The sequence below is a fragment of the Epinephelus lanceolatus genome, chromosome 9, assembly GCF_041903045.1.
Source record: "Epinephelus lanceolatus isolate andai-2023 chromosome 9, ASM4190304v1, whole genome shotgun sequence".
Lineage (NCBI taxonomy): Eukaryota > Metazoa > Chordata > Actinopteri > Perciformes > Serranidae > Epinephelus > Epinephelus lanceolatus.
Genome location: NC_135742.1, coordinates 16058546 through 16081211, shown reverse-complemented (window position 1 = coordinate 16081211; position 22666 = coordinate 16058546). Strand labels below are relative to the sequence as shown.

Here is a 22666-nt window from a genome sequence, read left to right as displayed (position 1 = left end):
GGAAGGATAGTGGGGACCCATCGTCTTCGAGGAAGAAATGTGGCCGGAAAAAAATCCTCAATGATCGTGATCGGCGATCACTTAAACGTTTGGTGAGATCAAATCGAAGAAAAACAACAGTAGAACTCAGGGCTATGTTTAATAGTGAAAGTAAGAGCATTTCCACACGCACAATGCGAAGGGAACTCAAGGGATTGGGACTGAACAGCTGTGTAGCCTTAAGAAAACCACTAATCAGTGAGGCTAACCGGAAAAAAAGGCTTCAATTTGCTAGGGAGCATAAAGATTGGACTCTGGAGCAATGGAAGAAGGTCATGTGGTCTGATGAGTCCAGATTTACCCTGTTCCAGAGTGATGGGCGCATCAGGGTAAGAAGAGAGGCAGATGAAGTGATGCACCCATCATGCCTAGTGCCTACTGTACAAGCCTGTGGGGGCAGTGTTATGATCTGGGGTTGCTGCAGTTGGTCAGGTCTAGGTTCAGCAACAGTATGTGCTCAAAGAATGAGGTCAGCTGACTACCTGAATATACTGAATGACCAGGTTATTCCATCAATGGATTTTTTCTTCCCTGATGGCACGGGCATATTCCAAGATGACAATGCCAGGATTCATCGGGCTCAAATTGTGAAAGACTGGTTCAGGGAGCATGAGACATCATTTTCACACATGGATTGGCCACCACAGAGTCCAGACCTTAACCCCATTGAGAATCTTTGGGATGTGCTGGAGAAGGCAACACTGGATGGAAATAAATCTTGTGACATTGCAGAAGCTTATCGAAACAATGCCACAGCGAATGCGTGCTGTAATCAAAGCTAAAGGCGGTCCAACGAAATATTAGAGTGTATGACCCTTTTTTTTTTGGCGGTGACTTTTTTTTTGGCCAGGCAGTGTATATAAGCAAGAGGGTCTAAGATGTTCCAACAAAGTAGTACGCCCCAGTTGTATGCATACTCCATGCAACAGAACATACTTTTCAGGGGCAGCTGCAGTATGTGCTGATAGTAAAAAGTATGTGATTGAGAACACAGAACTTATTAACAGAATTTCTTTGAATATGTCTTAACTCATTTTGAAGACTTTCACTGTGTGAATGCAGCAGGGGGAGTTACGGTGGCAGAGCGGGTCATAAATTGTAGGGTTGGTGGTTTGATCCACAACTCCTCCTGTTTGCATGTCCAGGTGTCCTCAAGCAAAACCATCAGCCCTAAACTCCTCCACATGTGCAGCGTGTGTGAGCCAATTTGAGCAAAATCTCACATGAATGTAACGCTGAATTTTGAGTCTATTCATTTCACTCATTATTAAGTAACTCATTGGTCAAAAATAATTTCCAGGTACAAAAAAGTCACCTCATCACATTACTGCAAAAATGTAAAATGGGTCCATTCAGTCTGGGAATTTCTCTAAAGCTGTTTCTGTCAGTGAAAAAAATATCAACTTCAATGATTTCAGTAAAAAGAAAATGATTCAAGCAGGTACATGAATCAGCGTAATTATGAAGAATTTCCTCCGAGGCAGTGTGAGGGAACAACTTTAAAGACAGCATATTTTTTTATTTGATTAAATTCCTCCTTAAACTTACTTTCTACAGAGGAAGTCTGTTTGAATCCTCTACGTTAGTCGAAAAGTTTTATATACAATTTATCATGACGATGAAAACATTTTTACACAAAAGTCAGGAGGTTCACAGTTTGTGCTCTGTAGCGTGAGTGGGAGGCTGCTGATAGAGGGGTATTTTTACAGCTAGTGACTAAATAACCGAGGTCAAGCTGCAAACAGCATGTTGAGTCATGTAATTATACTGTTTTCATGGAGTAAAAATACCATGTTTTCCTTCCTCACAATTACTGTAGTATCATAAATAAAACATTTATCAGGGAACCTTCGCACATTTTAACACACAAACAAAAAAAAGACATCTTTTGGAAATTCAGTGTGTGAAGCAGTCGATCAGAAGTGCAGTTTATTTAACAGCTGATGTTTTTTTTCGTCAGTTTAGACCACTTTGTTGATTATAGAGCCTAACTGGTCGATCTGGCACTCCACCACGTCTCCTTTCTGAAAGAAGAAACAGTAAAACTCTTAGTTAAAATACACCTTTACACCTTTTAATCTGAACCACTCCCTCGCCATCTATGAAAACACTATATTACAGACTACACAAAGTCCCTTTAACTCTGCACCACAGAATAAGAACATTACATACAGCCGTTAAAGTGTAATGTTTTTGTGTCCAACAGAGCTTTCAGACCTAGAGTTGTCTTGCTTTGGTCCGAATCAGGGATTCATTTTGTTACAAAGTTGTATAATTGCCTAGAGTTGGTTCGTGTTCTCACGGCAGCATTTACAAGCGGACCAGATCAAATACCTTGTGTGAGAAAGCTGCTCTTGATTGGTCAGAATTTCCATGCGGGAAAAATCCAGGAAGTAAACAAACCATTGAAGAAGAGTACACTTGCAAGATAAATGTGACACTTTCTAAAGTCACAATGGAAGGACAACTATGCAGATTGATTTTAGCGCTGCTCATCGTGGACTATATTGCTGTCATTGTTCATTTTAGTCAAACCATACAGTTTGAAAACGAGGCGCCACTCGAACTAGAAAACAATGTTTTGATGCATTGGATGTGCTGAATGTGCATATTAAGGCAGTACAGGAGATTAATAATCCTCCAGGACTGTAACATGCTCATGTTTAACCCAAACAATGTGTCATGTGACTGCAGTTGGTTCAGATTGAGGTCGAAACACGTTCTCACGACAAACGAACTGCACCAGAGTTCATTTGTAGCCGGACCGAGACCACCTCTTCAAGAAGGTCTCAGTCCAGTTGTTTCGGTGCACACCTGAGTGTGATTGCTGTGTTCACACCTGCCCAGACAAACCGCACTTAGGGAGCAAAGGAACTTGAGTTTGATTGAACCGAACCAAACAGGGCAGGTGTGAAAGCATCCTGAGTGACTAATGGAGACAACAATTTTTGAAATTGGTCCAGTATTGAGAGAGGGCTGCAGCCACAGTGCGGCCACTCTAGACATTTGTGTACCATCAGTTTACTTCCAGTGAACGTTCTTGTTTTTGCCACTGACAGGCTCAGATTATTATGTTACATTATTATTGTCTGACAACATTATGGAAAGGATCCCTACAGAGATAGACATTCATGTTTAAGAGTAAGATCCTTTCTGTTTAACCAGAAACAGCCCTGAAATCGTTTTTGGCAAACCCACCAGAGTCCATTTAAATAAACAGTAATTTTAGTGTGTTTAGAGGCAGCATATTTTCACATCTAAATGCATGAATTAAGGGTTTATTTAAACCAAACCTGAGTTTGTGATTGCTGGAGCAGTGTAAAGACAAACCAAGATGGTTTCTGTGAGTTTTGTTTTGCTTCTAATAATCTAAAATGTAGTGTGCTTTACAATGATTAAATTATTGTTTATTTAAATGGAGTCTGGTGGGTTTGTTGATCGCAGGGTTTCAGGGCTGTTTCTGGTTTAACACAAAGAATCTTACTCTTTAAAAAAACGTTTATCTCTGTAGGGATCCTCTGCTTAATGTTGGAAGATGCTTAAATTAACAAACTGAGCCTGTCAGTGACAAAAAAAAAAGCACTTTCAGTGAACTCACATTGATGGTGCACCATTGCTGATTACTGTTACATTGCAGCCTGTGTCACTCAGTACTGTGCCAGATTCAAAATTTGTTGTTCCCATTATTCACTTACACACTAAAACACAGGAAAATAGAGTCAAGGTTGAAAAACACCAAAGATCCCTTTTAAGTTCTTTTGAGTAAAGTCAAACTAGAGTCGATGCACAGCAAAAGACACAACTTGTGCATACTAGCTCTTCATTTTTGTTTCATCTTTGTCAGTTTCCTCCAAATATCTCACCTTGAGAAAGACGGGTGGCTTTCTGAACACACCCACGCCTGGAGGAGTACCTGTCAGGAAAACATCTCCTGGAGTCAGTGTCACAAACCTGACAGGAGAAACAAAACACAAAGTGAAGTTCACATTCAGGAGCGGGGAGGACCATGGCTGCGGAGAGTGCAGCGCGTAGAGATGGTCAACAAATTTAAATCAGGCAAGGTCATGTAAAAGTATACCGTCCCCAAAGTATCCTCATGTATACGCAGATCCTATGAAAGGTGACGTGGGCTGCTGTTATGACACAATGACACAAGCAGTGTCACCAGGAAATCAGGCGAGAAAGGGAGAGGCTTTTCTGTCCAAGAATCTCAGATCAGATCAGAGAATGCTCCAGTTGGTCAGGGTGCCTCGAGGCAAAAGGGTGCCTGCCGTGGCTGATAAGCCTTAGTTGAAGCATGTAATTTCAGTTTCGAGTCCATAAAGAACGGAGGCCATTTGCTCACACGGCGCTCCTTTGTTTTTTTTTTGTTTTTTTTGATTCGTTTCTGACATGATTTGCATAATTTCTTAAATGGAAACTCTGCACTCTCAGCTCCAGTTACTGAGGCAGAAAAGTTTATTATGCAAATCTGTGGAAAGTTGAAACACACAAAAAGTCAGTCAGTCAACCATCAGTGCACAGAAACCCGTTTCCCATCAGATCTATTCTGGTTTTTGACCAATAATAAATTGGTCCAGAACCTGAAAAGTTGGTTCCCAGCTGGAACCATAAAATAGCAGGTTTTCCTTGATCTGAAGCGCGAACCGTGACAACACCAGTGTGTGTCATAGGGTGTTTCTCAAAGTCAAGGAAGGATCCTTAAATGGCTGAATTTCAAAGAGGCTATGTCATCAAATCCCGCCTAAGGACGGTTCCAATATCAAGGATCCTTCAAATTCTACCAAGGACGGAGGGTGTTTCTCAAAGTCAAGGAAGGATCCTCAAACAGCCAAATTTGAAGGATGCTTCGTCACAGACCCCCGCCGAAGGACTGTTCCAATGTCAAGGATCCTTCTGAGTTTGACGAAGGACTGAGTCCTCCTTTCAGAGAAATTCCAAGGATGGAAGTGAAGGCGAGGCGTCTTCATTGAAACCTGTGCCAGTGGAACTCAGGATTTAGATAAATATGTCATTTATTTGGATTAATATCTTCAGGAGATTTTATTATACAACCATGAAAGAAATACTGACAGAAACCTCCTAAGTTACACTTTCCAATGTGTCCACTTCCAAATAATGAGATGTTTAAAATACCTTGATTAAGATATATAAATCAATCATTTACAGCAGTGACGGAGTACTAAGCGCCACAAAAGTTTCATTTAGCCTACCTGTTTATTTTTTAAATGCAAGGCAGAAATATATTCTCCCTAAAAGTAACATGACTCTGAAAATACTGTTACATTTGTTCAAATTGTACAACATTAGAGAGTGCCAAAATTATCACAGTACCCTGACACCCCCTCAGTCTGCTGAGGGTTAATGACGCACACCTGAGGACACTTGTTAGTCTGTTTCAAAGTGTGTTCATCGAATGCTAGGATTGATTCTTGCCATGCCTCTGCAGGATCCTTGACTTTGAGAAACCCATATTCTACAGGTTGGACAGAGGATGTAGAAGGCAACAATGGAGAAGTCAAGAGAGAAATCATAAACGAGCGTGCAGTGGTCTCATTAACAACTGGTCTGTGCTTGTTTTGGGTAAAATCAAATACCTGTCTGGACAGAACAAAAGCTTGCAGATAATCAAATGTAATCTGTGATTATGCCACTTGTTTACTTCCGCTGTGTGACACTCTCCACTGATGACACATCCTCTATTACAATGGCTCCACACAAAACTGGTGGAAACGTGGGCGTGTTCATGTGACAGCACCAACGTTCCAGCAACCATGAACGGAAGCAGTTCAAGAACCAGAGCTAATTTGGGGTGAGAGTGGACTTACTTTGAAACCCAGGCGACCAGTGCCTCCGTCTTGAAGATCATCTGATCAGTGTTGCTGCTCTGGACTGTGTCTCCATTAACCAGGCAGCGGACGCTGAGGTTGTGAGGATCTGGAGAGAAAAACGCCACCTTAATAATATATACTTAAAATAAACACTAGCACTTTGATTCACATCAATTTTGTTCATTAGGAACCATGCCATCTAATAATTGGTGATTGATCACGCTATTTAAAGGCACATTTCAGCACTCTAAGTCTAGTTGCATATATCCATGTTCACTGCTGCTGCTGTTAGATGCTTCAGATTGTGTCGAGACGAGGGAACACATCTTCCAGGACCATGCAAATCTCTTTGCAGAGTGGTGAAGACAACATGTCTCCCTCCAGTGGTCAGTGTCTCTCTTCTGTGTTCTGCAAATTTTCTTTGGCCTCACACTTGAGAGCGAACCTTTTTTTTTTTTTTTTTTTAAATACTTCTCCACATTCACTGAACAAGTTTTAACATCCCATTCATTGTGTTCTGTGTAGTTTTATATCCACTACCGATGCCACTGAATATAAGAGCTTGTTTGGTGTTTACTTCCTGCAGAAGCACCTCCACTTCAGAATTATTAGTTTGTTTCCGGTGCTCCGCCCTCTTTGGACTTTTGTCAACGCGTTCTGAATCAAATTATCTCACCTTTTCTTTTCAGTTTCTGTGTGTACATACAGCCCTGCAGTCTCATGTCCTTTTATAAGGATTTACAGGGTGTTTACCTGTACTGATTAAAATCATCTCACATGAGATTTCAATTCATGAAGACAATGGGATTCATCATTAAAAGCACATAGGTAAGAACACTTCTGCAGTTTAAAAACACATCATGAATCTGATGTAGACATTTCTTAAAACCTTTCTTAAGAACAAATTTAAGTAAAATTCAGGAAGCTATTGGTGAATGAGGTCCACTGTTATATTTGGCTGGAAAGTACTAAGAAATGTGGTATAAATGTCGATTATAAACATTTTATTATACTTAAACCTCCGGTTCTTTATGGTATAAAAAGGTCTTAAAAAGTCTTAGATTTCATTTGGTGAACACTGCAGGAACTAAAAGTGGCTGTTATTATTTTTTATCCCCCGCTTTAGTTAGCTTTAGTTTAGGTTTAGCTAATACTAAAGCGAGCGCGCCCACAAGGAGGCAGGGATCATTTCATTGGTCAACAGTAAATCTGGCATTCTATTGGTTGGGGTGCTTTGCAAGGCCTGCAACCCCTGCGACGCGGCCCCGGATTAGAGCTCAGATCGGGCCCAAAAAATCCAGCCCGAGCCCGTGCAAGCCAAGCCCAGCACGGCCTGTCCCTTTAACTGTAGCCTTAACAATATAAATGTCTCTTCTTTTAACAAACAGAACTGCAGCATGTACTCAGTGATGCTGCCGACGTTTAAAATTACAGATAATTGTTTGATTCACCAGATCGTCTTTAATTCCCCCTCTCTGTCTGCCTCGCTCTCCCTGCTGTGGTTTCTCCTTCCCTCTCACCTTTCACAGCGTCCGTGGTCACTAAGGCAGGGCCGAGAGGACAGAAGCTGTCAAACGTTTTTCCCAGCAGCCACTGCTTCCCGTTGCGCTTCATCTGCCAGTCACGCGCGCTGACGTCATTGGCCACGGTGAACCCGGCCACATAGGAGAGAGCATCTTCCTCCTTATCCACGAGAGGAGGAAGTAGAAATGGAGTCAGAACAGTTGCTTCCTCAGCGGAGCATCAAAGTGTCATCAGAGGTGATGTCATAACGCTCACCTTGATGTGTTTTCCTCTTCGTCCAATCACAAAGGCCAGCTCCACCTCCCAGTCCACCTCCTGCAGTCAGACAAGAGATCAAGGACATACAATAGTATCCTGATTATAAAGTACTCACCAAATCCAAGCAGGTTTTTGGCAAGGTGAGGCAGTTTTATATGTACAGCACATTTCATACACCAGGGCAATTCACAGTGCACAGAGCAATAAAAGATACAACATAATAAAGGATACAGTTTTCAGTCACTACAGGGTGGAGCAGGCAGTGTAAAAAAGAAATGTTTTCAGCTTTGACTTAAAGTGGTCAGAGTCGGGGCTTCTCTTACATCATCTGGGAACAAAATGCTGCTTCACTGTGTTTTGATCTGATTCTTGGTAAGGTCAGTAGGCTGGTACCAAATGTCCTCAGGGTCCAAGAAGGTTCATGTGTCAGAAGCATGTCCGAGATACATTTGGGTCTCTGAGCCACAGAGTGATTTATACACAAGCAGCAGGATTTTGAAATCAGTTCTCTGAGTGACAGATAACCAGTGTAAGGATTTTAAGACTGGAGTAATGTGGTCATATGTCCTAGTTTTTGTCAGGACCCGAGCAGCAGTGTTCTGAATATGCTGAAGTTGACAAACAGCTTGTATTGAAAGTCCTACAAACAGAGCATCGCAGCAATCTAATCTACTGGAAATAAAGCCATGGGTTAGCCTTTCAAGGTCTTGCTTTGACGTTATTCTCTAGCAATGTTTTTTAAATAGTGGTAGGCAGCTGACGTTATGGATTTGATGTGGCTGTGGAAATTTAAATCTGAGTCCAGGATAACACCAAGGTTTTATTGTGTCACTCTTAGGGTGTTTTCATACTTGGCAGCATTTTTTTTAGCATTTTTTGCACATATGTGAGCACTCCAAGAGAACCCAGACCCCTCTGAAGCAAACCGAACTTGGGTCGCTTCAAGTTCACAGTGCGGTTCACTTAACCTGCATCTTGTGAACACAAAGTGCTCCAGGTTCACTTTGCTCTTTGCCATTGTATTTAGCCCCTTAGATCAGTGGTTCCCAACTGGTGGGTCACAGTCCAAAAGTGGGTTGCAAGTGATTTCCAAACGTGTCAAGTTTGCAAAAAAAAACACACTTTATATATAAGTACAGTAAATTTCCAGCACAAAGCTTTTATTTTGAAGTGCCGTTTCCTGCTATAGAGTGAGTGATTAACTGAAAGCTAAACTAGTTCAATAACATGGCCAAACACAAGTATGATGCTGAATATAATAAACTGTGTGGACCTTGAACTAATGACTAAGGAGAAATCTGGACTCGTGGCTGGACCTTTTTGGAAACACTGCTCTAGATCGCATGCTGTTGCACTGGGACGCTTGAAAAAACAGACGAAACCATGGCAGCCTGTACGCTTGCAAGGACGTAGGATGAGGAGTAGTTTGGTCCACAGAAGATACTGCACATCTCCAGATGTGGCATGTAGAATACATCAAATGGAGCACAGAAATACGAAAGCAAGAAGCTTCATCATAACCACGCTGCAGTGCCACATCAAAGTGAAAACAAAACTGTATAAGCTATAGTGTGAACAGAAAGAGAACTGAGGCCACATCAAAGCTGATGAAATTTCAAATGAACTGACAACTTGAACACAAAAAGTCCCATTTCTGTTGGTTTCGTCTGTTTTTCAGGCGTCCCAGTGTAATAGAATGTGATCTTGAGGGTTAAATACAATGGCAAAGAGCAAAGAGAACCTGGAGAACTTTGCATTCACAAAGCACAAGTTAGGTGAACCGCACTTAGGACTTGAAGCAAACCGAAGTCAGACCACCTCCTGAGGTGATCTGAGCACAGTTTGCTTCAGAGGGGTCTGAGTTCTCTTGGAGTGTTCACATATGCGCAAAAAATGCTGAGTCACAGCTCTGAGTCCACTTAGAAGGCTGAAAAGGACCAAGTGTGAAAACACCCTAAGTTGACTGAGTTCGGTTTGTTTTAAAAGGACTATATGTGCAAACACCCTTAGTTATAAGACAGGATGCCTCAAGATGTGAGGTGACACTCTGTCTTTCTTTCCATGGCCCAAAGACAATTCTGTCGGTCTTATCTCTGTTGAGTTGAAGAAAATTCTGACACATCCAATTGATGATTTGCTCAGTACAGTGACACAGACATTTTACATGTCCCGTTTTTGTCTGTAGTGTCTTCACAAAATTAAATTTAGTATACTCAAAGCAGTCAGTCTGCATTTAAAAAAGCTCAGTGTTTGAGTGTGCTGTTGATGCAATGCACAGAGGAAACAGAGGCACTGCTCACACCTTCACAAAATTTAAATATATTGTAAATGTTGGAACATAGAGTATTGAAGTAGTTAAGTTTAACCACGGCACCATGCGTACTGTATCATTTCCCGTCAGCATAAGCAGTAAAGTGTGTTGATTTTCTCTTCATTACCTACACACTGTGTATGATTAGTATATAGTATCAAAGTGGGGAACAGCGCAGCAGTCGTTCTCTTTAATATCAGCAAACCATGAAGAGATGATAACATTTACTGTTGCATTCATTTCTTTCTGCAATATACTAGGAAAAAAAGATCTTACACAAACAAATCTTCAAGTAGGACTGAAGTGACTGGATTTAATTATGGTGCAAATTAACTTGTTTCAGGAAGTTTCTTAAATGAAATAATTCCACTTGTCTTGGAATGCTCGAGAGACAAGTGGAAGCTCAGCTCCTCCTGTGGATAGTTTTCACTTGTATACTAAGTACTAAAATCTCAGCTTAATTAGGTGTTGTTGTTTTTTTCTCCGGCTCAAATCTCTCCTGGTAACAAAACTAATTATTTTCATTTGCCTACACACTGTTACGCACAATTACTCAAATTTAATTCACTCGCTTTTTCAAATGTTACACTCAGTGTAAAAAGTCCTGGGGTTGCCTTTGAGCCCAAACTACATTTTCAGCTCAGTGTAAAATCTCTTCTTACTAAGGAACACTGCGAAACTTAGATGCCAACTTTAACCATAATATTTGAGGAAAGTAATTCATGCTTTTATTTCATTTCATTTATTTATACAGGGAAGGAATTAAAAGTAACATTGGGTGTGTTACAATTTTCAGCAATCATAAGTGCTCTATGGTAGGCAACTGGACTTGCTTAAGTTTCTTGAGGACATTTCGTCTCTCATCCAAGAGGCCTCTTCAGTTCTAACAGACTGGTGTGGAGTCACAGGCTTTAAACTCAGCGTGGGTGTGAACCCTTACAGAGTCATTAAGGTCACATATCATTTACCCACCAACCCGTTGTGTGTCGTTAGGGTTAGATGGATCCAGGTGTGACTGGATGTTAAGTTGTCTGGGGAGGGAACCCGAGACTGCATTGTAGGTGGGTGATAAGTGGTGTCGTAGGCCACCTCCTCTGTTTAACGATGGCCTCTTGGATGAGAGGCAAAACATCTTCAAGAAACACAAGCAAGTCCAGTTGCCTACACACGTATGACTACCATGACCTGGATGACTGAGAATCTTTTCCGACGGTTTTCAGCAGGTTGCACAAGTCATGAGAAATAATGGAGATGTGAAATAGGACAGTCTATGAATGGGACACCCTGACAGGCGATCTAAAGCTTGAGAATAGGGGCCCAGACTTGATGCAAATTGTATTTTAAAATATGTTCACTGATACGCAGTCTAGAGCTGAAAAATAACGGGCATGTAAAATACAGTAACATTTACAACCTACAGGACTAACCAAAAACTACACTACTCTAATGCTAAACATTGGTGTCATAGGTAGGTCATTTTGCAGCACATAAAAACAAAACCACATCACAACACAAACTGAAAACAACCAACAGAGACAAGACAACCACAAAACATAAACAGCTACAGAGACATTACAAAGGAGAGGACTTAAAGGGGAATTACGCCCATTTTTAAAATTCGTAAATGTTATTCCGATGATCTAAGACATTCAGTCATTTTCCATAACCGCTTTTCCTGTTAGGGGTCACGGGGGGGCTGGAGACTATCCCAGCTGACATTACACTCTCCACTACACTCAGGTCACCAGACAACCATTCACACTCAAGAACAATTTAGAGTCACAAATTAACCTGCATATCTTTGGACTGTGGGAGGAAGCTGGAGTACCCAAAGAAAACGGAGAGAACACGCAAAGTCCCGGGCTCAAACCAGGAACCCTCCTGCTGTGAGACAACAATGCTAACCACTGCACCACCATGCTGTCTTAAGTCAGTTCTAAGACAGTCCAAACATACTAGTAAACATGGACAACTCTCCCAAATCCAAAAACTAGAGTGCTAAAACTCAAATTAGTGATGTCACAGGGTATAAAGTCTGGAGCTGCTCCATAGACAACACATTGGTAAAGATGTCATAGATGACACTGAGGGCACCCGGGGGAGTGTTCTGAGTATATGGGTTCATTTTGTGTTTCAGAACTGAGCCCACTACAGCAGAGTAAAGCTCATTTGAGTATAAAAAGAAAAACATTCTGTGGGTCCACAAAATCAGTCTCCCATTCATTGTCTATGGAGCAGCTTTAGACTTAATACTCTATGACATCACAAGTCTGAGACTTCTCTGGTGTCTGGTTTTGACAGAGTGCAGCTCATGTTCACAAATACTGGTCGAACTTTTCTCAGCCATGGAAATCATATACTGGACTTTTTAATTTCGGTGGTGTTACCCTTTTAGGTAAATGAGCAAGATGGTGTATGAGATTTGAATCAGCATGTCCTTCCATTTAATACTGTTTGTATGCCTGTTTGAAGTGTGTAATAGAGGTTACTGCTCCATAATACAGAATCTTGTTGCAGATTTTAGTCTAAGTGTGAAAAAATGTCTGACTGTAATTGTTTGTGTGAGGCAGTGCTGGAATGAGTGTAATGGAAATTGATTAAGGAGTAAGTGTAGGAGGGGAGTTATTGTTTTGGATCTTGGCTGGGTTATTCATGTAGTTCTTAAAAGTCAGGATGCAGAGGTGACTCCACGGGAGAAGGTTTCCATGGATCTGTTGTATAGTTTTACTACAGGGTCAACTGATTTCTTTGTGGTGAGGGACCAACTTTGGAGACAGTAGGATGAAAGGTTGAAAGAATGATTGCATTAAGACGTGTCCGAGACAGTTAGGGGTGAGATACAGTCTGATCTTTTTATAGATATACAGTTTCTGGTTGAGCTTCTTTGTTACGCCTCGAGTACTGTGACGCAGTGTTCAACTGCCTGAACAAAACCTCTCCATCTCGACAGCAGCTACTCTAAAACTTTGCAGGAAAGTAGATCACACATAACACCAGGTTTAGCTTCTCTCCATTGACTCCCTGACACTTGTAGGATTGATTTTAAAATTGTACTCTTGACACAGAGGGCACCACATTAGATGTAATGTCCTCCTCTGGCCACCAGGTGGAGCCTCAGCTCTTCAGGGCAGAGACAGAAAACTAAAGGTCCCCTTAACAACCTCCCACAGTGTCTCAGAGAAACTAAATCAATCCACATTTTTTCTCCCTGTAAAACACTCTGTCACCTCTTGTTCGGATAGTGACATATAGATAAAGTTACCTGACTCTCTGAGGGCAGGACGATGTCATCGTACGGGCCGGTGATGGCGCTGGGGAATTTGCTGAAGATGATGGGCTCTTTGGGGATCGGGGCGTTCTGCTCCAGGCAGTGGTCGCGGTAGTTCATGCCCACACACACCACCTTCTCTGGGGCCAACACAGGAGACAGCAGCTGGATGTCTGATCGCTCCACCACACACTGACCGGACGACAAGGCTCTGAGGAAGAGGAGGAGGATGAGGAGGAGTTAGCAAGGAAGACAGACAGAGGAAGAAGATGATGATGAGGAAGATAAAGTTGTTAAAAGATGCTAATTTCAGAAATAAATTTAAGAAGATGCTGTTTCCCCACAAAGATGTTTTTAATGATTTAGGAGGAAGATTTTCATCAAGAGGATTTTGTTAATTAAGGAAATAGATGATGATTTGAGAAGAGACAGTTTAAATGAGGAGGACAGATCTTGATTTCCCATCTGTGTTTTATGATGAGTGTGACTTATGATTAAACAAGAAAAGGTTGCTGATTTATAAACATGGCAATGATTTAAGAAGAGAAGATGAAGTATGAAAATGATTAAACAAGAAGTTTGTTGATTCAGGAGATTACAGTCAGGAAAACATAATGATGTAAGAAGATGGTGTTGAGGAGGAGAAGATGATGATTGAGGAAGAATTAAAGCATAATTAACAAAGATGATGACTGAGGACAAAGAGGACAGTGATTTTGGAGCTAATGCACAATAACAATGAGATGATGAATGTGTTTGTCACCTCTGTGCACACTCCAGACCCTTGTCTCCCAGCTCCAGCAGCTCTCTCATCGTCGAGGGCATGGAGGGGTCAAACGCCTTCAGATCCACCACGCCGTGCCCTCCGTCACCTTGCTCCACTCCCACTCTAATGCCTCCTGCATCACCATGGCGATGAAACTGCACCAGACGCATCACTGCACCACTCAGGCCTCGATTCTGTGGGTTCGTCGTGTGTCTCCTTTGAGAGAGTAAACTCCTGAAGATGCAGGAGCGAAGAGGAAGTCTCATCTGTTGAGGACACAGGAAAGGAAAGAGAGGAGAGGAGAGCAGATGAGCAGAGACAGCAGAAATCAAACAAGCAGCAAATTAGATTTATTTCTCAGAGGGTGTCTGACAGACTTAAATAGATTATCATCCTCATTGTTTTTGTCTTACTGTCAACACGTCACACCTGAGCCTTCACATGTTGAGAGACAAAATCTAAATAGAGTGCAGCACCATTGCACAAATCAAAACCTCCTTTAATTACTCTATTTTTTTCAGTAAATCAATTCATTTTTAATCTGTTACACATGAAAAACATTGAAACGTGACTAATACAGTTTCCAGAACACAAATAAATTTAGAAATGTATTTTAAAAATAGCAAAGCAGCAAAACCTCACATCTAAGACGCTGCAACCAGAGAGAGTTTTGCATTTTTGTTTGATAAATTAGTGATTATCAGATAATATCACTGGTCACAAATCAGTCAACTGATGGATTGGCTGACTAATCATTTGAACTCTGGACCTGCTGTGAAATTATTGACCTTTCCTTGTCTTTACACACCACACTGGACAGAGGCAGCTGAAAACTCTCATAGGTTTAGATTTTGGGGGGGAAGCAGGGGACACGTTCCTCTCAGTATTTAAAACTTAAATTTAAAAACTGATGAAGAACAGGCACAAATGGGTGCATGACAATTCACCAAACTGTAGGAAATTAAGTGTTTGATGCTAAAATTTTCCTATGGGAGGACCCTCAACCCCCTGATTCACATGTGTGACCCACAATGTTGAAACAAAACCTACTGAAACAAATACGTGTCTGTTAACATTTCAGAAATGTACCTAACTTTTCTGACTTCTACTGCTGAAGGAAAAGTTTTAAACTCTGAGCTGGATTCTGCACCCAGACTAGTCTGTCAAGAGGAGGCTGCCATTAGGCCAGATACAAATCATATCAGCACGTCTGCCACACCGCACATTGATCATTACCTGCTATTTCTTGATAATAGAGCTGTAAATCATACCCACGACAGTAAAAGCATGAACACAGCTGCAGCAGCAGCGGGTTAACTTCTGCCTACCTGCAGCTCCAGCTGAAGCTCTGCAGTGTAATTTTTAACCACGGCAAATCACATTTGCAGAGGACTTTGACACTGTTGCCTGCTACTGTATAACCTGCTACTTCTACTCTGCCCTTTGTACTGTCTGTGGTTCATGCTCACCTCTTCGGTTCTGCTCAGAAAACGCCGCTTTTAACTACTTCCGGTTTGTGTTTGTAGTTCTTGAGGTCAGTCCTGTCAAAAGAGAGATGAAGTTAGCGACGGAAGCTAGCGACGAGTGTAGCAATTATTGTCTTTAAATCGTGTCATTAAGTATTGTTATATTGGTCATATAATTATCTAAATTCTAATTTTCGCGTTTGTTGAATTAGCTCTGGAAACTACAACTCCCTGCTGTAGCCGTCATAGCGCCTTCAGTACAGTAGGAACTTTTGTGTACATTCCACAACTAGCGTAAATATTATAAACATATACACGTATATACAGACACAGATTCACAGTGCAGGTAAATTACTTTAATGGAAACCAAAATGTAACGATTTAATGTTTTAATTTTACGGAAATTAGCATTCTAGGAGTTGGATGCCCGTAATTACGAGCATCGGGCAGCCCACGAATGCAGCATAATTGCATCTTAACGGATCATGTGACCAACCGGAGAGGACTGAAGGCAAGGAGCCGTTGCTACCGGCTGTCAGCCGCCTCTTTCACTCTGAAGGCACCGGGGGAGGAGGACCAAAATGTGCACCAGGTGAGATTAACGGCTGCTTTTATTGTACCCGGTTTCATTTTGGGGTTAATGGGTTCGTCACGTGCAGCTTTCCGCCGCGTGCGCCGTGTGCATTAAATAACAAAGAAAAGTCAGAGAGGCCTTTGTTTAATAGGATACTTTTCCACACAGCGGTAGTGTAATGTGTTTTTAATCTGGTTTAATTCAGTCATTTAATTTGAATTTAGCTTCTTAATTTACCTTCATTTGTTTATTCACTCACAGCTCAGAGCAGAAACCCTGATCCTCATGTTGCAGAACAGGCTTGACTTATTTCTGGATTCAGTTTCCACTTAAAGGGCCCAGTGCCATGATTTCACTTTATGTATTATTATACCTCTCTTGTGTAACACCAGCTGTCATATGATGCCAGAAATAAATTAAGTATAAAGTGTAGACAAGGTTCCAAGTGTTATTTTTCTGCAGCAGTTGAAACTAAATCAGATCTCAAAGGTCCTGCAGGTTTTCACACTTTGACCCACTCTGTTATCACGAAGCTGCATTATAAACACTCACATGAGAGTCTGCTTGCATCACTCAGCCTGACACATCTCTCCTTATTCCTGTCACATAATGCTGATGCTGCAGAAACACGAGGAAGTAACCCTTCTGTGTGTGTGTTTCTCTGTGCAGCGTCCAGCCTGTTGAGTGGACCACCGACCTCAAGAACCAGAAGTGAGTATCAGTGGGAATGCTTCACTTCCTGTTTAGCTGGACAGCTGTGTTAGATGATGATGGTGATGATGATGGGTTTTTTGTTCTCAGCTTTGATGGCATCGTGTTGGTGACTCAGAGCCATGACACACTGCCCTCCAAGCTCGACTGCCTGAAAGCACCGCTGCAGGACTACAGCTCTGTAAGTCTCTGTCCCTCACTTTCTGATTTAAACATTGTCTTGACTCTGTGATGTCTCATCTGTAGACTAAAGCGTTGGTTATGATGTCACATAGTGAGTGCTTTCCCTATCTGCTCTCTCTCTCTCCAGGTGGACAGTGGTCTGGGGGAGGAGGTGGTGGTCCTGAAGGTCCCTGGTCTCCCTGGTAACCGTATGGTGTTTGCCTCCACTGGCCCAGTAAACCGCGACTATGATGACATCAGGCGCTTCAGTGATGCAGCTGTCAATGGCATCAAAAGGTCAGTGAATAGATTTTTTTTTTCCCCTTTAGGCCAGAGATTACTTGCTTTAAACCACGTGGTAGGGGTGGGAGTCACCAGAGGCCCCTAAGATACGATTATTATTATCACAATACCTAGGTCACAATACAATATTATTGTAATGAAAAATAGTTTGCCATATGCTGAGTATTGCAATAACGCTCATTGCGATTTATTGCTTATTTTCAGCTGACAATTAGGAAAACTTTGCCAACATCTGCTTTATCTAATAAGATAAAGTTTTCAGTCTGTTCATCTCACTTCAGTCATTTTTATTGCAGCAAAATATTTAAAAATATATATTTTTTATTCGCAATATTGATAATTTATATGATAAAAATTTTGATACTTGGTGTGTGTGGATACAATCAGTGTCCCCACCTTCATGAAATTCCTGGAAAAGTTATGAAATTAGAAATATTTCCAGGCCTGGACATGCTTTGGAAAGTATGAATATGTGCTAACTGGTGGCAGGAATGTTTAACTTGCGAGCAAAGATAGGATGTGCTAGCAGTTTGCTTATCCACAAATGCCTGGGAAGTGCTTGTCTACTCATTTTAAACACCTTAAATAAAGTCATGGAAATGGGGTGAAATGTTACAGAAAAGTTTTTTGAAAATTAATTTGTAAAAAAATGTGTGGGAACCCTGTAAAATATTGCCACACAAAATATCATGATGCTATAAGTATTTTCTCCCCACTCCTGTGAGCAATTAGTCTGTCTTGTGTATCCTATATACATTTGGAGTATTGGTTGTGCACATCCTATACACACATGAACGTTAGGGGGAGTAAAGTAACCTCCTTGAGTGCTGCTACATTTATTGTTTACATCATGCAAATCCATAAGTTTTATGTGGTCTAAATTCTCTGGTGCGCCCTCCAGTGGAATCCTCCAGTAACACTTGTGGTACACAGGCAAGTGTGTGAACAGTTAAGGTCACAATGCATTCGGTTGTCGAAGAACCATGTGGTTAAAACACAAGAACATCTCCAGCCTTAGTGTGTCATATTGCTGGTTTACCTCCAGGTTTCTTTGTCTGTGTCTTTTCAGGGCCTTGAAAGCAGGCATGCAGCGCCCCCTGCTGGTTTGCCCTCCACACGCAGACTACAAGAACAGCACTTTGGTGGCTGCACTCGGGGCCCTTCATGCTCTCTACATGGTGAGATAATAACTCCTTATCATCAGAGCTGTGATGGCTCTGTTCAGACTTGGCACTTGATGTGTCCTGGGTGATCAGACTACAAGGGCACAGTTTTATAGTAGTCGTGAAGTACTGCTTAGGTAATACGCTGCATTAACAGTCATGTAATGAGCATGAAAGTCTCAGCTGTGTTTGAGCGTATCTAGATCTAAGATACTAGCTCTGAACATGCAATAATAAACTCATTTATTAATCTTTTTTGCCCTTAAAAGCCGCTGGAAGTGAGAGAGGGGAACGTCAAACCCACCGACTACAAGGTGTGTGTTTTGGGTCTGTGGGCAGCAGAGGAGGCTCAGGGAAAGAGACTGGTGGAGCTAGCTGACGCTCTTGAGAGCGGGAGGTGGGTCAGATACTTCATCTCATTCCCTGCTGAGATTTGTCATGTTGAGTTGTTCACATATTCACCACCAGCTGTCCTGTTTCTCCTCCTCAGACTGGCATGCCGTGACATCGGTGGCTCTGACCCTGAACGTATGGCTGCTCCTCGTGTGGCTGATTACGTCCAGGAACTCTTTAAGAACAGCCCTGTGCAGGTAGCAAAGAAACTTTATGTCATGTGAAAACAGAATAACATGATCCTCTGTTTTTTATTGTTTGGAAATAGTCAATAATCATCTGGTATTCCTTTTGGGAAACAGTTTGAGTCACAGTCCAGGACAGCTGTGTGAGCGTGTTTGTGTTTATTAACCTCCAGGTGGAAGTGGTGAGCAACGTGAAGGTTCTGGAGAAAGAGTATCCCTGTCTGGCTGCAGTCAACCGATGTGCCGACTGTAAGAGAACACATTTTGTTTTATCACTTATTAACATGACACTTGACACAGATTTCCAAGACTGATGTTAAATGGTGATGCACATTTATTCATAGTTGTCCTCCTCATACAGGTGTGCCTCGTCACCAGGCCAGAGTCATCAAGCTGCAGTACTGCGGAGAGGGACCAGTCCAGCAAACGCTCATGTTAGTGGGAAAGGTGAGAGGAGACTCTCAGACTTCTGTCCTCGAACCAATAAAACATTAAGGGATGAAATAACTATTAACCCATACACTCACCAGAGTGTCCCTTTAAAACATTAAGACATGACAGAACAAAATTCTAAAAATCTAACTGATCCAAAAGATCAGTTAAATGTTCACCAAACATCCTTTGTGGCAGCCGGTCTTTTAAGCACAGTTCAGACCAAAGATTCGTGACGAGGCATGTTGAAACAGGCAACTCCTTACAATGTATTGTTCTGCAACGTTCTAAAAACCCGCTGTTTCACACCAATGCAACTACATGAGACAGTGTATCATCTCTATGCAACAACTCTCTGTACTTCTATTCTCTTTTCCAGCTTTTCAGGCTTGTGTTGTGGCTGAATATAATTTGTAGCTTCTTAAAATATGAATGAGAAAAGTGATAGTGAGATACTGGCTACAGCTGCATTTGTAGAAGTGATGAAACAGCAAAAAACAGCATCAGATGGACTGTGTTCATAATAAATACGCCACAATAATATAAATAACAAGCACCAATTACATCATTGAGTGTGTGTGTCCAACACCGGCACACTGTGAGGATGGAAACAGAGCGTTTGGTGGGGACAGAGCACCTGCCGCAGCAAGCGAACACACCGTCTGCGGTCATTTTGACTTGACCATTGAACTTCACTACAGGCTGTTTGTCTGTTGAAACAGGTGATGAGCTGTACGTTCGAAGACCAGCCGCTGGTGATTTGACTAGCTGGGTTGCAGGTGACACCATCAGCCGGCTCAGCTCAGACCAGCTAGTTTACACTGCTGCAACTTTTCTCTGCAACGTTTTAAAACGCTTTTGTCTCATCGCAAATCTTTGGTCTGAACTGGGCTTTAAGATGATCAGGAAGGACTGTTGGTTTTGATTGGTTTAATTTGAGTTTATTGTGTATATGACTGACTACTTGATAAACAGACGTTGGTTCTTATGTGTTGTTTCTCAGGGCATCACCTACGATACTGGCGGAGCCGACATCAAGGCCGGTGGATTCATGGCTGGGATGCACAGGGACAAGTGTGGAGCTGCTGCTGTGGCCGGCTTCTTCCAGGTGAATGATCCTCCCTCTCTCTCTGCACCTGTGATAAACCCTCAGGAAGCTTTTAATGCACCTCAGACAAGATATTCAGCACTTGTGACTCAGCTTAGGTGACTCAGACCTGGACTCTGCTGAGTCATGTTGAACAGAAAGACATGAATATTACCCTTCATGCAAGCTCTTGTTTAATCTTCAGAGGAATACGAAGGGCCATCTATAGAACACAACATATACTCAGATTTAAGAGTTAGACATTTCAACAGGATCATGAAACTGTTGTTAAAGTTTGCATCACTGCTTCCTTCCTAACCCCCGCACTGCTCTCTAGATTTTAGCCAAGCTGAAGCCAAAACATCTGAAGGTTGTCGGCTCCATGGCCATGGTGAGGAACAGTGTCGGTGCAGGTCGGTGTCATCAACTTCTCTTTCCTATCGTACATGTGCCTGTCAGGGAGATCTGTGTTAGAGCAACTGTGTGTGTGTTTTCTCAGACTGCTACGTGGCTGATGAGCTGGTGGTTTCCCGCGCTGGTCGCAGAGTGAGAGTGGGAAACACAGATGCAGAGGGACGCATGGTGATGGTCGACCTGCTCTGTGAGATGAAGGAGAAGGTGACAACATCTGGTTTTTAGTCCTTCCGTATTAGTTTGTTCATCTTTTCTGAGCATATTTCCTTCTCACTGTGATGATGTGTGTCTGCAGGCAGTGCGTGAGACATCTCCTCAGCTGTTTACTATCGCCACTCTGACTGGTCACGCCATCAGAGCCATGGGACCTAACTACTCTGTAAGTACCGCTGAAATACTGCCACCTACTGAGACAGTGATATTTAAACATTACAGTGTCAAATAATCCACTGCTGTATTAGTCATTGTTTGTTTGTGTGTAGATCATCATGGACAACGGACCAGCCCATCGCAACAAAAACGCTGCTCAGTGGCAGAAAGGTGAGAAAACTATGTGGCTGAATTTAACCATGGCAGTTCATTTTTGATCCTGGGAACAGGACTTGGGAGTTTCTCTTCTTACAAATGCAATGCCATAGGTTGCCCACCAGATGTCACCATTTTGACTGTATCAAACACTTTGAAATGATAAACCATGTCATGCACAGCTGCTCTTTATATCCTCCATCACTAACTAGCATATGGTCTTTGTCCTCTCTCATGCAGCTGGAGAGGCTCTGGGCGATGTGTTCGAGGTGTCCAGTATCAGACGAGAGGACTACGAATTCCATAAGGGAAAGTCTGAGTATGAGGACATTCTGCAGTGCAACAACCTGCCGTCCTCGGCTACACCTCGAGGACATCAGACCCCTGCAGCTTTCCTCATCATGGCCTCAGGGCTCGACAAGGTGCTCACGCATTGTCAGAATAAGTTTTTATTTATCTGTAAATATGAAATATTTAATATGAAAGCAGTGCAGTGATTAACTTGTATTTCCAACACAGCATGGTGTGGACTCCAACGCGCCCCTGCCGTACTCCCACATTGACATCGCCGGTTCCAGCGGTCCCTTCCCTGGTATCCCGACAGGAGCCCCCATCCTCGCTATGGCAACCAACTACTTCCTGTCCGACTGTCTCTAAACAGATACCCTCAGTACGGAAACACCAGTCTCTGCGCTGACTGCCAACGCAAATTTGCAACCGTCCAAATAGAAATCAAATCTCTGCCACATCTCGATGCAAAGTGTCTAATTTTTTACATCTGACATTTCTTAATACCTCAGATTGCTGCGAGAATGTTCTCTGCTCTCTTTTCTAAGATCTTGCAACGTTCATCCTGCCTGCACCAAGTATCTAATGACCCTGTCCTGAAGTGGTCTGAATCAACATGTATACTCAGGGGTTAAATGGCAGTATAAACATACCATCCTTTTTTTATGTGTGTCTGTATGTCTGCGACAAACTGAGGACGTGGTTGTGTGATTAGTGATGCTTTGTGTCAGTCAAAACAAGTAATTCGCATTGATCAATAAAACAAAATCAAGATTTAAAAGTCAGCGTTTTTTCTTTTGTAAATTTTTGCGCAGGTTTGCATATTGCACACAAGTTATCAGGGGAAGAAAAAGAAGAAATCTTGTGACTCAGGGGAACATACATATATAACAGCCTCTACATACAGTATATCCCAATAAGGGTTGCAATGTTATGAGATTTTCATGGTTCATTCACAGTCTCAGA

At 42.1% G+C, this 22666-nt stretch overlaps 2 protein-coding genes across 4 annotated transcripts; one reads left to right on the top strand and one right to left on the bottom strand.

The window, feature by feature from the left end:
* Window positions 1-1939: 1939 nt before the first annotated feature.
* fahd2a (fumarylacetoacetate hydrolase domain containing 2A) lies at window positions 1940-15588 on the bottom strand. Of its 3 annotated transcripts, none has more exons than XM_033620259.2 (8): window positions 15467-15588; window positions 13995-14263; window positions 13226-13442; window positions 7650-7709; window positions 7391-7553; window positions 5868-5976; window positions 3903-3990; window positions 1940-2063 (listed from the first exon to the last, which is right to left on the bottom strand). In XM_033620259.2, exons 2-8 carry the CDS (start codon window positions 14261-14263, stop codon window positions 2001-2003), a joined length of 969 nt encoding a protein of 322 aa, XP_033476150.1. In that variant the 5' UTR covers window positions 15467-15588; the 3' UTR covers window positions 1940-2000. The 3 variants fall into 3 exon arrangements, with proteins under 3 accessions (XP_033476150.1, XP_033476149.1, XP_033476148.1); XM_033620258.2 differs by lacking the exon at window positions 15467-15588 and adding an exon at window positions 15234-15460; XM_033620257.2 differs by lacking the exon at window positions 15467-15588 and adding an exon at window positions 15326-15460.
* Window positions 15589-15938: 350 nt separating this feature from the next.
* Window positions 15939-22481, top strand: LOC117252952 (putative aminopeptidase W07G4.4). The gene is made up of 16 exons (XM_033620256.2): window positions 15939-16055; window positions 16707-16748; window positions 16839-16929; window positions 17059-17207; window positions 18283-18391; window positions 18646-18773; window positions 18867-18966; window positions 19128-19203; window positions 19316-19401; window positions 20390-20494; window positions 20811-20886; window positions 20973-21091; window positions 21183-21266; window positions 21370-21427; window positions 21653-21834; window positions 21932-22481. Exons 1-16 carry the CDS (start codon window positions 16045-16047, stop codon window positions 22067-22069), a joined length of 1554 nt encoding a protein of 517 aa, XP_033476147.1. The 5' UTR covers window positions 15939-16044; the 3' UTR covers window positions 22070-22481.
* Window positions 22482-22666: the final 185 nt, after the last annotated feature.